At 50.6% G+C, this 13,196-nt stretch overlaps 1 protein-coding gene across 1 annotated transcript; it reads left to right on the forward strand.

The window, feature by feature from the left end:
- The first annotated feature begins 2,618 nt into the window (after window positions 1-2,618).
- LOC144113599 (uncharacterized) lies at window positions 2,619-12,331 on the forward strand. The gene is made up of 6 exons (XM_077646767.1): window positions 2,619-3,470; window positions 5,267-6,134; window positions 8,912-9,480; window positions 9,791-9,929; window positions 11,220-11,544; window positions 12,021-12,331. Exons 1-6 carry the CDS (start codon window positions 2,736-2,738, stop codon window positions 12,307-12,309), a joined length of 2,925 nt encoding a protein of 974 aa, XP_077502893.1. The 5' UTR covers window positions 2,619-2,735; the 3' UTR covers window positions 12,310-12,331.
- Window positions 12,332-13,196: the final 865 nt, after the last annotated feature.

Genomic DNA, 13,196 nt, shown 5'->3' on the forward strand with positions numbered 1-13,196 from the left:
TGCTCCTGGGAGCCAACAATACTCTCGCCGAAAAATTCAAGAATAATTGCATGAACTACTTGGAGCAGTTCGTGAAAGGCCGTGAACAACATAGAAACTTTTGGAGAAGGTTAAAGTAGCCTTTTAGGAGCAGCCGTGAAAATTGTGTTTACAACTCACTGACTGACCGAGAGAAGGATCTCGCGATATTTGCATGTGCGCTCATATCTATCCGCATCTAGGCGGGACATCAGTCGGACGCAGAAAAAGCTAACGGCGCACAATGGTAGCCGCGTAGTTTTCCGCTGTCGGATCAGCAGAAGGCCTCGCGCCGCCTCTCTCCTATGCTATCTTTTAAGCCTCGTCTGGAATTCAAGGCTTTCCAGGCCATAAGGAAAGCATAGTCCCTATTTGGTCGCCTGTCATCCTGTTGCATTTTGAAAGCATGCATGAAAGATGAAAAATATTGCCATTACCCCATTACTTGAGCAAGATTTTCTCATGAAGTGGCGTGCGAAAACGACACAAATTCGGGATAGGCGCTTCTAGTTCCCTTGGCTGCCACCACGAGGCGCATAGCTCTTATCATTTTATGTAATGAATAAAACTAGTAGGAATGCAGCTGTCATGAAAAATAGGGCCCTGTGAAATTACAATAGGTATGAAGTGGTCAGGGGTTTCTGCAAAGGGGTGATGGTTCCTGGCCTGACTTTCGGCAATGCGGTCCTGTGCATCAGACCAGATGTTCAAGCAAGGTTAGAAATCAAACAACGAGGCGTTGGGAGGCTAGCTTTGGGAGTGCATAGAAATACGCCAAATCAGGGGGTACAAGGTGATATGTGATGGGCGTCGTTCGAGAGCAGAGAAGCTAGCAGTAAGATAGCATTTGAGGAACGATTGAGAAAAATTGGGGAAATTCAGTGGGCTGGGAATGTTTTCAGATACCGGCATATACAGGACGTTGACACGAAATGGAGAAAGCGAACTAGAAAATTGACAAGCAAATACCTGGACAGCAGTAGGGAGGAAATCAGCAATTATCAGTTAATAAAATGGTAAAGAAAGAGAGAGAGCTCTGTGGAAGACAGGGATGCTGACGAAATCGGCACTGGGAACATACAGGATCTTTAAGCAGGAAATTGCCAAAAAAAAATATCTATGATAATTGTAGGGAAATCTCTTTGTTGTTTGAGGCCAGGACGGGAGCTTTGCGGACTAAGACATATAGAGTCAGGTACCACGAGATAGACACGTTGTGCGTTGCGTGCGAAGAGGAGGAGGAAACGGCTGAACACTTGATACTTTTTTGTAAAGGGATTCACCTGCAGTGGAAAGCAGCGGGGTTGATTTATCCAAGGCATTGGGCTTTAAGTACAGTGAAGGGAAAGTAGATTTTACGCGGCTAGAAGTAACCAAGCGAAAGTTATCTGATTGGTGGCTAATATCAAGACAAGAGTAAAATTTCACAAGTCATGGCTAGGTGGCTTGAACCACCGCCCGATTTAAGGGGTTCAGCCGTATCCATCCATCCATCCATCCGTCCGTCCGTCCGTCCGTCCGTCCGTCCGTCCGTCCGTCCGTCCGTCCGTCCGTCCACCCACCCATCCATCCATCCATCCATCCATCCATCCATCCATCCATCCATCCATCCATCCATCCATCCATCCATCCATCCATCCATCCATCCATCCATCCATCCATCCATCCATCAAAAGCAGAGTGCTGGCATCAGAAAGAAAGAGAATGACAGAGTGGTTGGAGAACAGACCGTGATAGGCCGCTAGGCTTAGCGAAACTGGCTGGACGCCGTCCCGAATTCCTGGCAATGAAGCAATCGAACGCCTGAAGCACTGCCATATAGGTACACCGCACAGCGACAGTTACTGCCAAGTACAGCCGCACTGCTCCGCCCAGCATCATCCGCTCGTTCCTTCGAGCGACATTTCTCGGCATTTACACCCACATTACCCGGGAATTTCTTGAACGACGTGTGTGTAAGCGTGTCGGACCGATTTCCTTCCAACACCAAGGCGTGCACGGAAGCGTCGACTACGAATAACACGCCCTCGCTACGCGCGTTCCAGTGTTCGCCGGCGTGTTTGTCTGCTTTGACGTCTCGACATCCGCCACCGCGAACGCCTTCTTCACATCGAGCCGGCTCTCGGAACCTAAGCGGAAGTCTGCGACGCTATCGAGCGAAAGCTGTCAAAATAAGTTTGGAGCACCTTCGTTAAGAGAGTGAGTCAGCCCGACTCCGCCAGTCGGCGTCGCACGGCGGTTTCGCTGTCTTGTGTCGCCGGAACGCCCTATGGCACACGGGAACAGTTCGGAGGTGAGCAAGCATAGCGCTTATAATTTCGCCGGCGACGCTTGCTGCCTCAGCTTGCTGCTTCGCGGACTGAGAGTAAAACAGCAAGACGGCGACACCTCGCCAGCCACATGGCGCTCGCGAAGCCACGGCGGTCACAAGAAAGGATGCGATGCAGCTTTTGAAAGTGCAATCTTCCCGCGATCATTGCCACCTTCGGGGGCAACGGAACGTAATCCGACTGCGCCCTTGCTTGCTTTTCTCGGCGGCGTGTTTTATCTCGCGCGGTGAACGAATGAAAAAAGAAGAGAGAGTTATCTCCGCTGGTACTGTCCTGGCAGCCAGCTTCAATTTGCGTCGAGAGTCCGTCCCGTAGGCGAGCTGTGAGAATTGTGTCGACGGGAAGTCAGTGCGGTACGTTAGCAAAATAGCGGACCGCGAGAGAAACATGCGCGCGTCGACGGCAAAGACAGCGAGTCGAGTGGATTTGTTCGCGTCCGCGCTGGTGGTGGTGGTGTGCGCGTTGTGCTCGGTCGAGGCGCGACAGTGGCGCAAAGTGAACGTCACTTGCCCGAAACTGGAGCGCTGCCACTGCACCACCGTCAATCAAGGAGCCCTGACGTTGTGCAGGGACGTCTCCGACGCCAGCGAACTTGACGCCGACATGGCCACGCTAGAGGGCGTCATCCACAGGAAGCTCACTTTCGACCAAGTCCAGATCACCGAGCTCCCAGCACGGTGGTTCACCAACCACACGGTCATCATGCTCATCGTCAACAACTGCCCGCTGCGCGACATCGGGGAAGCAGCCCTCAACGGAATAGACTCGCTGTCGCGCGTCATGCTGGAGAACGACCAGCTGGAATCCGTCCCACGCGGTTTGACCGCGGCTAAGCACCTGCATTGGCTCGAGGTGCGCAAGAACCGAATCAGCTTCTTGCAAGGAGTGCTCTTCCTGCCCGAACTGTACGAGTTGGACCTACGTTACAACGCGATTGAAGTGATCGATGACGCATACCTGTCAGGCATGCCGAACCTGCAGATTCTGCGGTTGTCGAGCAATAGGATCCAGCACTTATCGCCCGATTTATTTAAGAATACGGGAAAATTGAAAATAGTCGAATTTCGTAACAATCGCATCACTGCGATAAACAACGCGTTCAACGGCATGCGCTACTTGGAGGTAAGTGATGGTACTTCGTTTTTTCATTTCCATGAGGTTTGGCATTAACAAAAACATGTTTACAGGCTGACCGACGTCACCTAAATATGTCCTGACAGCAAAGAGACTGCGTTAACTGTTATTAAAGCGAAGCGTGAAATTTTGTAACAAGCTGATAATCAGGAGCCCGGGAAAACAAAAACAGAAATTAATGAGGTAGGAATAATTATCCCCTGTAATGCACCAGGCGTTCCTGGCATACAACTAGTGGAATATCAGTTGAATGAACGGACTCTGTCTTAAACTGGAGGGCGCGGTTCCTGGGTGACTGACTCTCACATGCCGCAACCGCCGAGGTGGCTCAGTGGTTATGGTGCCCGACTGCTGACCCGAAAGACGCGGGTTCGGTCCCAGCCGCGGCGATCGCATGGCGGCGAAATGCTAGAGGCCCGTGTGCTGTGCGCTGTCAGTGCACGTTAAGGAACCTATTCGGAGCCCTCCACTACGGCGTCCCTCCTAGCCGGAGTCGCTTTGGGACGTTAAACCCCATAAACCATGAACCATAAACCTCACATTTCGCCTCGTAGCCCTCGGCACGCGCCTATGGCATGCAGTTTTAAATAACGAATAATGGGAAAAAGGAGGGTCGGGCAAAAGAAGCTCTCCTCAAGATAAGGGCGCGCTGCGCAATCGTCAAATGTTGCTGACGTAACAAGCTGTACATATTCTTTCTCATTCGGTTTTAAATTAATCTGCTCCTTTACGTGGAGTGCAGCGGAGAGGCCGCTTCACGGTGCCACAGCTACAGCCCAGGATCGCGTTGCACTGAGCATCGCGCTCAGTGCTAGGCGTGCCAACCAAGTAGTGGGTCGACACTGCTGTTTCTAATCCGTTACACTGAAATAAACATTTAAATAGTTTTTCACAACAGTAGTCAGGTGAAAGGGCATGTGTGTGTGTGTTGCGGGTAACCTTTAGTCAAAAAAAAAGGGAGGGGGGCACTGTGGCAAGTGCTCTTTCCATACATTTATTCTCAATTATTTTCTCTGAAAAAATCGTCGTGGTCATGACCCACCACTGCTGCCCGGCTGGCGCAGCGTTTGCGCGTAACGTCGCTTTGGTATAAGTATACAGCCGCGTACAGTAAGGACAGGCAGTAAGACAGATCTGAGGTTCTCTACTGCAACCTTTTACACGGACACTCACAGGCCCATCTTTTATCTGCATCCTGTGCTCCTCCTCCCCCTTATCTTTTCGTCTTCCCCGGAAGCCAACCGGACTAGTCTGGTAAACCTTCCTGCCTTTCTTTGCTTTCACTTACGAGTCTTCAACTGCACAGCGTCCGCCACTGCGAAGTTTTTTTGTTTGGGACAGCGTGAAGTCCTTCACAATTTTTTTTACCCATTTGTACTGTAAACATTAGCGAACAAATGATGAGCCATTTGAATGGTCGCTTTTCATGTATTAAACGCCAACTTTACACCTCTGCCAAAATGTTTTGCGAGCCGCCGCGGTGGATCAGTGGTTATTGGTGCTCGGCCACTGACCCGAAAGACGCAGGTTCGATCCCGCCCGCGGCGGTCGCATTTCGACGGTGGCGAAATGTTAGGGGCCCTTGCTTTGGCCGATTGCAGTGTGCGTTAAAGAGCCCCAGGCGGTCGAAATTATTCGGAGCCCTCCACTACGGCGACCCTCATAGCCTGAGTCGCTTTGGGACGTTAGAGCCCATAAATCAACCAAACTGTTTTGCATATAGTTTCCTAACCTTCACTGGGGGCGGTACGGCATGTTGATTAATTTATCTCCTTGTCCTGCAGACGCTCGACCTTAGCGACAACATGATTACGGACGCCGACGGTGTATTCAGCTCAAGAATGCCTTACCTGAAGATTCTCAAACTGGATCACAACCGGATTCAAGTCGTAACTGAGCTCGCATCATACAACGCCATGATCAAGGAGGTGTACCTGAATGACAACGAAATATCCCAAGTCGATTTCGGTGCTTTCGCGGCAATAGAAGCGATGACTCGTCTTTACCTCAACAACAACAACATATCCCGTCTGCACGGGTCGGTGTTTCATGTGGAATCAAAGTTAGAAATCCTCTCGCTTGCGGACAACGCGCTGACTAGTGTGGCAGGCACATTCAGCAGGACGCGTCGCATGAGCGACCTGAGGCTGTTCTCCAACAGGATCGAAGACATTAGCGATGCCTTCAAGGCTCTTACGCTACTGAGAAAACTTTCGCTGATGGACAACCTGGTGACGCACGTCCCTGACGGCACCTTCAGCGACAACAGCGGCCTACTTGAAATCAACTTGAGCAATAATCGGATTCGGTGGGTGGGGAAATATGCCTTCAAAGGAATCGTCACACTGGAAAAAGTGCTCCTCCAAAACAATCGGCTTTTGGCCCTTAATGGCTCCTTCAAAAATCTGCCCAAGTTACGATACGTGGATGCCTCGTACAACTCGATCCGGTCGCTGGAAAAGGGCGAGTTCACGAACAACGGTCGGCTGACTTCCATCCACCTGGCCGCCAACAACATCAGCACCGTGCAGTGGGCCTTCACAGGCGCCTCAAACCTGACGGTGCTCGTCCTCAGAAAGAATCGAGTCGAGCTGCTGCGCCGTAGTGACTTCGCCAGGGTGCTAAGGGTCAGGCCGGCATTCACCATTGACGGTACGCTCATTCTCTTTATGTATACGCGCCGCGTTGGCTTGGGCGTTCGGCTACTGGTCCCCAAGGTCACCAGTTCGATCCCGGCTGTATTTCGAAGAAGGCGAAATAAAAAAAAGCGCCCGCGTGCTGTGCGATGCCAGCGCGCTCTAAAGAACCCCACGTGGTCTGAATTCATCCGGAGCCCTCCGCTATACGGCGCCCCTCATAGCCCACGTGTCGCTTCGGGGCGTTTAACCCCACAATTCACAATTCTTTTTTGTTTGTTTGTTTATGTCGCTTCTCCGTTTCCTCTAGCTGCGCCTACTGCGGCACTGACTTGGCTTCATATATCAGGCAGCAGAGGACACGAGCAGATGCACTGAAAAAAGGACTGCTTGTTCGGTCAGACTTGTGTCCCCAGAAGAAAGTAGCTGAGCGACGGCGATTGGGACACGTGCACTCGGCTGTCGTCGAGGTCGGATTGAATGTCACTCTTTCGCTCTATCTAAAGATTACTAAGAACTTTCTAGATAAAGCACACGGTGCGAGAACAATCCTGGACATTGTCGAAACCGCCACGCATGATCATAATCGTTCCACACTGATCTGGTCGCGTCTCGTGTAGCAAGGATAAAGTGATAAACCTGCGTGTCGTAGACGATTAACAAATAACATCAAACAAAGCCGTGCGGCGCTGTGAACAGTGCTGTCAACATGCATTCCTTGAATAAATGATAAATTGCAGTTAAACAGGAAGACAGCATTGTTCCATCAGGGGAAATATATCAGCTTAAGGCAACCTGCGCAGCAGTTTGCCGCGTCGATCGCAGCGCTGTAGTGCAGCCTAGCGAGAGAGCAAGTAGTTTTTAGACGCAGTAGTTCTTTTCCACGCCACCTGCCTGCGCTTAAGTTATAGCCAGCTCCTACGCTCAAAGCCAAACGTGATGTGCGTCGACAGGCTACGTCGAGAGAAGCTAGAGGGAATGTTTTCAGCCAGAGGGGCGCGCTCAAATCATTCAGAATGTGGTGTCGCGTTAGAAGCGGCCCAAGCGGCTGACAGCAGCAGTTTTTGGGCTCGCAATGGAACAATGTCAGCGCCGCCTGGGCACTGCATTTGCCTCTCAGTTCTACAACCATTTATATGTACCCTATTTATTAATTACGTCTCGGAACGGCGATCGAATGAGCAGTGTTGTATCGAAGGGTGTGTGAGGAGTGAATCTCAAGCATCCAGAGCAGCAAATTAACATTATGTTTTGTTTGAACGTTAGTAAATGTGCTAGCTTATTGGGCGCAAGCCCCATAATTAATGCGTGTGGGGAGCGTGCTTCGAAGAAATTGCGTGTTTTCGAAGCAACAGATCGAACTCAGAGAAAATTGATACTGGCTCAATGACGCGACCACTGGGCGGACGAAAACGCTAAGAGAAAATTCGAAGCTTGGTGCTCTCTAATTGACTAATTTACTGCTGGATGTAACCACGAGAGCTGCGACAACGACGAAGGCAAACATTCTTGAGGAGGATGCGGCGATATCGCGGACGAAAGAAGGTCTTTAGGTGGCTGCAATGAGTGCGTTAATGGGTCTTCGTGTCTTTTATCAAAGAACAACGTTCGTCGCCTGTGTTCGCTGATCTCGTAGGTGTACACATGTGTGCAAAACGATAACGCCACGTAGAAGTAACTGCTTGAGGCGGCTACTTATCAAATTAGCACTGCGGGTTCTGAGGCAGTGAGTGACACGTCATAGTGGAGGGCTCCGGGTCAATTTCGGTCGCCTGGGATTTTCTAACGTGCACCAAAATATCGTTGCATACGCGCTTTTTCATTTAACTCCCATAGAAATGAGGCCGCTGTGCCGGGACTGAACCCGCGACCTCGGGCTTAGCAAACGAGCCTTTCTCATCGAAGTTTGAACGTTAAATGGACATGAGACCTGAGTATGAACGTTAAAGTCACATATGTAAGGCATTTTGCCATAGGGCAGGCATTTTCTACGAATCCTGAATATCACCACGAATCCTGACATATCACCACGATATTACCGATGTCTCGTCTGATATATGCTTGTAAATATGGAGGTGAACTTTACAGGCCATTATCGGTGACGATACTTGCCGGGCATTGCTGAGAGTTTAACCCAGAATTCACTTCGGCTGAAGAAAACTCGGGAGCGCCACTCGTGCCTTCTTATCCTCGAGTGTTTCCATTGGCCATTTGGGGACAGCTTGCTACGAAATCACCGAGCAAGGTCAGATCAAAAATTACCGAGCGTATTTGGCAGTGTTAACACGATTACAGCAGTTCATTTGCGCCAAAGGGAAAGGCAGTGCACTCTTATCCGACAGGTGGTCAAGTGGTGAATGCATGGCTACGAAGTCCATGAAAAATCGGCCATCTACCATAGTCTTTTGACACAGAACCTGGTTGCTGGATTTTTCCAAAGTTAAAAAATGCTACTGTCTTTCAGTGTAACATTAATTGATGGCACTAGCGTAATGCGCTATAGCTTGGGTGTGGTTCTCAAGTGAGATAACTATTTTTGAACAACGATCGAAATTGAAAGGCAACAGCCTTTCGACGCGTCGTGAGTAACCCTAACCATAGTGGACGAGTTTGTGGGTGGCTTGGGAGAGAGGGAGCGAGTTTAGATCCTGAACATTCCAGCTCCTGTGACTTGTTGAATTTATTGCCATCGGAAAGTATTGCTATCGAAAACAACATTCTGACATTTTCGAGCAAAAGAATCCAAGATAGCGTACTGCTAACGCACTTTGTGCTTTATTCTTGCACTTCCAGATAACCCTCTGCTATGCGATTGCCGACTGGCCTGGCTAGTGCGTCCGGACGCAGAGGTACAGATGAGAAATTACGCGGCATGCGAAGGCCCACCTTGGCTGAAAGGAAAGCTGCTGGCCGATCTAACGCAGAACGACTTGACCAAGTGGCAACAAGACTGCCAACCAGGCTGCCAGTGCGACTGCGTCGAAGATGGAATCGGTGACCGAGCCATTCACGTCGACTGCTCGTCGGCAACATTGAACCGCGCCCCGAAGGTTTACCCGGAAGGAACTACCCAGCTCGAACTGCGAAACAACCGCCTCGAAGAGCTCGACGACGCTCTTGTGAACGGCGCGCCACACCTCCAAATCCTCTCGCTGAAAAATAATCTACTGTCTAGCCTGAACGCCACAAACGTCCCTGAAAAGCTGCGCTCTCTCGACATCAGCGAAAACCGTCTCAAGCGGTTTCCGCATGCCCTGGTGTCGCAGCGAGAGCTGAGGACGTTGCGGCTATCCGGCAACCCTTTCGCATGCGAGTGCAGCGATTACCCCTTCAGGCAGTGGATCGAGGCTCATGGCAACGTAGTAAGTCCTTCAAACAGACCATGCGAGAGCGCTTCCCGCAAATACGTCCTGCATTCTAAACAGCAAGAAGTAAAAAGTGGAGTAAGATGTCCTCTAGCACACTCCCTTTTCATAAAAAGGAGTTCTCTAGAGGACAGCTTACTCTTTTTACTCCCTTATAGGCGTATTCCTGTTTATAATGATGTATACATGTACCTTATGCAGCGCGCATACAGCGTGGGAATTGTGTTTAAGTTCATTTGCGTGTTCTTGGTTCTATCTGTAAAGGTGCTCCAACTTGCATTGTTTTGCGCTGCTTACTCCCTGACAGGTCCTGGATATTGAAGAAGTCATATGCGCAGAGAGCTCCAATTCAATGGTGTCTTTAAAGCCCTTCGTGAATTTGGGACAAAAGCAGCTTTGTCCGGCAGCTGTACCAAGGGCCGTAGCTGTCCTCCTGCCTGTTTTGGGTGCGTACACATTGCATGGTATCGCCAATCGTCCATACATCACTCGAGTATTGCACAGCGGCAGTGGCAAGAGCGCTGCAACCACGAGAGCTGCGATAACAACGAAGGCAAACATTCTTGAGGAGGACGCGGCGATATCGCGGACGAGAGAAAGTCTTTAGGTGGCTGCAATGAGTGCGTTAATGGGTCTTCCTGTCTTTTATCAAAGAACAACGTTCGTCGCCTGTGTTCGCTGATCTCGTAGGTGTACACATGTGTACGAAACGATAAGGCCACGTAGAAGTAACTGCTTGAGGCGGCTACCGCTGTCCAGGGCTTGGGAGACGTTAAAAGGAACGGTGGGTAACATTACCGGATCCCGTCAGTCAATAAAAGGTGCATCATCTTCTGGCAGCAAGCTACACAACACATTCTTTATTTAGCGTGGTGTTTATCGTATACGCGAATGTATTTTTAGAAAGCTTGTCTGTGTCTAACGGTCGGCTCCTATAGCTGGCGATGGAAGGTGAGAGCGAGCCCACCAAGAGAGCTAAAAATTTTCCACACGCTTCACGTGTGCCCCCAGCAGATTCCCTTCTATATAAATAGATCCCGCTGTAATACTGAGTGTTGCGTCACTCAGAGACAATTGAAGAATAATTCTCCCGGCTAAACCACTGTCTTGTTCGCGCTCAAATTTTTCTCAGAGGCGGCATATAGGGGTAATTTTCGTTTTATACTGCGCATGGGAGGGGTACTTACTTGAATCGGCGAAAATTAATCGAAAGTGAACATCGCACGCAGTGGCACCGTAAAAAAAAAAATATTGTTTCGCAACAGCTGTACTGGCAGCGCCAGGTCTTCATGGCGGCAGAATGGCAAAGAGAGACGAACGCACGACGTGAAACGAAGAGCGCTCCTGAGCCTTTCAGGGAGCGAGAGATGACGCTGCTGGTGCAGTTGTTGCGAAACCGAATTTTTTTGATCTGCTGTCCCAGCATATACGATGCGGACTTTCGATTAATGCACACTGATTCAAGCAACTACACGACCTAAACGTAGTGCAAAACAAAAGTTCCCATTTAATTCCACCTGTGCGAATTTTTAGCATGGACAAGACAGCTATTCAACCGGGAGAATTTTTCTTATGTGATTTTTCTTGCGTGCCTTTATGTAAGCCACGCATCGACTGCATGCGAAACCCAAGTTCATTGATCAAAAGTCACCCCATTCAAGCGTTGCCCGCAGATGTGGTAATTATTGTTAGTATAATCGCCCCCTCCTCTCCTCCCCGCCCCCCCTGCCACGCAGTGGCGCTGGCGATGGGCCTGGCGATTTCGGCGGCCTACCTGCGGTACCGGCGCGAGCTGAAGGTGTGGCTGTACGCGCGGGGCCTGTGCCTCTCGCTGCAGTGCGTCAAGGAGGACGAGCTGGACGAAGCCAAGCTGTTCGACGTGTTCCTCTCGTTCTCCAGCCGCGACGGCGACTGGGTGCACGCGCAGCTGCTGCCGGGCGTCGAGTCGCTGGGCTTCTCGGTGTGCACCTACGAGCGCAACTTCAAGGGCGGCTTCCTGCTGCAGGACATCATCCGCGACGCCGTCGCCTGCTCCAGGCGCACGCTGCTCCTGCTCACGCGGTGAGCACTGCCCAGTCCGCCAAAGGCGCTAGCTCCTGCCGCTGCTTACCCGCACAGCGTTGCAATAGGTGCCGTCACTTTTCGCATAGCATACAGTAGGCCACTCGATGCCACAAAGAAAGCAAGGCAGTGTCACCGCTGCCGTTCGCAACAGTTCCCAGCGTAAGGGCAGCTGCATGCGCTAACAAAAACAAAGTGTCTACGCTGCAACTCAGTTTTCTCAACGATATATAGTTAACCACCAGCACCGAGTGTTAATGAGGTACGCGGATTGGGTGGGGCCCACGGAGTGCAGCAAACCCTGGTCTGCTTTCTCCACTTCGGTTCTGTTGGGCTCGTCGATGCGTTTCGAGTAAAATCAACTCAGTTACTTTGAGTCTATTTAGGTCACACACTCTTCAACAGCTGATTGCAGTGAGCCCGTTGCCTGGTTTGAATCCTAATTCAGAATGTCGCGCATGCTTCCATGGCTGCAGGAACTTCTTGGAGAGTGAGTGGTGCCGCTGGGAGTTCCGGCTGGCGTACCAACGCGCCCTGGAGGACCATATCAACCGCCTGGTGGTCGTTCTCGTCGATGACGTCGCTCTTGACGTACTGGACGAGGACCTCCGCGAGTTCGTGCGTGCCGTGAATTACATTCGCTGGGGCGAGCCCAACTTCTGGGACAAGTTGTTGTACTCGCTTCCCAAGAAAGACTCCAAGAGAAAGCTCATCACAGACCGGACACAACAGTACCCAATGGAACATACGAGCGCCGCGGGATGAGAGTAAACGATTCTTCACGAGTCTCACGTCTGACATCAATCCAAGCCGGCACCGACTGGCAACTGCATGCTAACCGCCCTCTGTACACAGATTTTTCAGATGCTACAGGGCTGCATTTCATTTAGCGCGCACTGGAGTAATGACAGAGCGCTTTTGTCGATCTAGTGGTGCCGAAAGGTACAAACACTTCACCGCAGTGTTTGTGCTGGCTTTACTGGCGTTTGTGCTGGCAGTCGATAGATATGTCAAACTAGGGAATGATTGCTGCTATCATTCACGTAATCGCAACTTTACGGCGACACTGGAAAGCTAACGCAACTCTAGGGCTATTGCCCGGAGATGCAATGGTCCCATGTTCGAACCAGAGCGAACCATCCGTGACGAAGATGGGAGAAAGCTGCGTATGGTTGCTCATTGTAGCTGTACGGCTGTGCTCACGTGAACTTCAAAGGTGCACTAAAGAGGAATCTGAACTCGTCTGTTTACCGCGGGAACTCGACCTACACGTTCCGAGCATTCTTAGAAACTTCGAATTATTGTCCTGTGCGGCCGATTTCCCTAATTTAAATCGGATTAAACGTCCCAGATCCCGCCCTTTTCTTTTTTAACTCAACGCTGAAAATAGGAGGAGTCAAGCAACGCGTGGAGTGCCTTTCAGCCAGTTCAGTGGCGGCTTGCCGCTCTGACATCGGCGGAGTGATACGTAAAACAAAGCGTCCACACCTATTTTTATTTCCGTGGGCCTAATTTGCGTCTATGTTGTCCGCGACTGAATATATGAAAGAACCGTAAAAACAAACTAAAGCGAAAGCGAAGCCACCGCCGGACTACTGAAAGGCACTCCACGCGTTGGTTGACTCCTCCTACCTTCAGCTTTGAGTTCAAAA

This window comes from Amblyomma americanum, chromosome 1 (genome assembly GCF_052857255.1).
Source record: "Amblyomma americanum isolate KBUSLIRL-KWMA chromosome 1, ASM5285725v1, whole genome shotgun sequence".
Classification (NCBI taxonomy): Eukaryota; Metazoa; Arthropoda; class Arachnida; order Ixodida; family Ixodidae; genus Amblyomma; species Amblyomma americanum.

Coding starts and splice junctions, on each gene's coding strand:
- LOC144113599 (XM_077646767.1), top strand. CDS start 2,736: ATGCGCGCGTCGACGGCAAAGACAGCGAGTCGAGTGGATTTGTTCGCG. Junction 3,471..5,266: donor ACGGCATGCGCTACTTGGAG/GTAAGTGATGGT, acceptor CTTGTCCTGCAG/ACGCTCGACCTTAGCGACAA. Junction 9,930..11,219: donor TGTCCTCCTGCCTGTTTTGG/GTGCGTACACAT, acceptor CCTGCCACGCAG/TGGCGCTGGCGATGGGCCTG.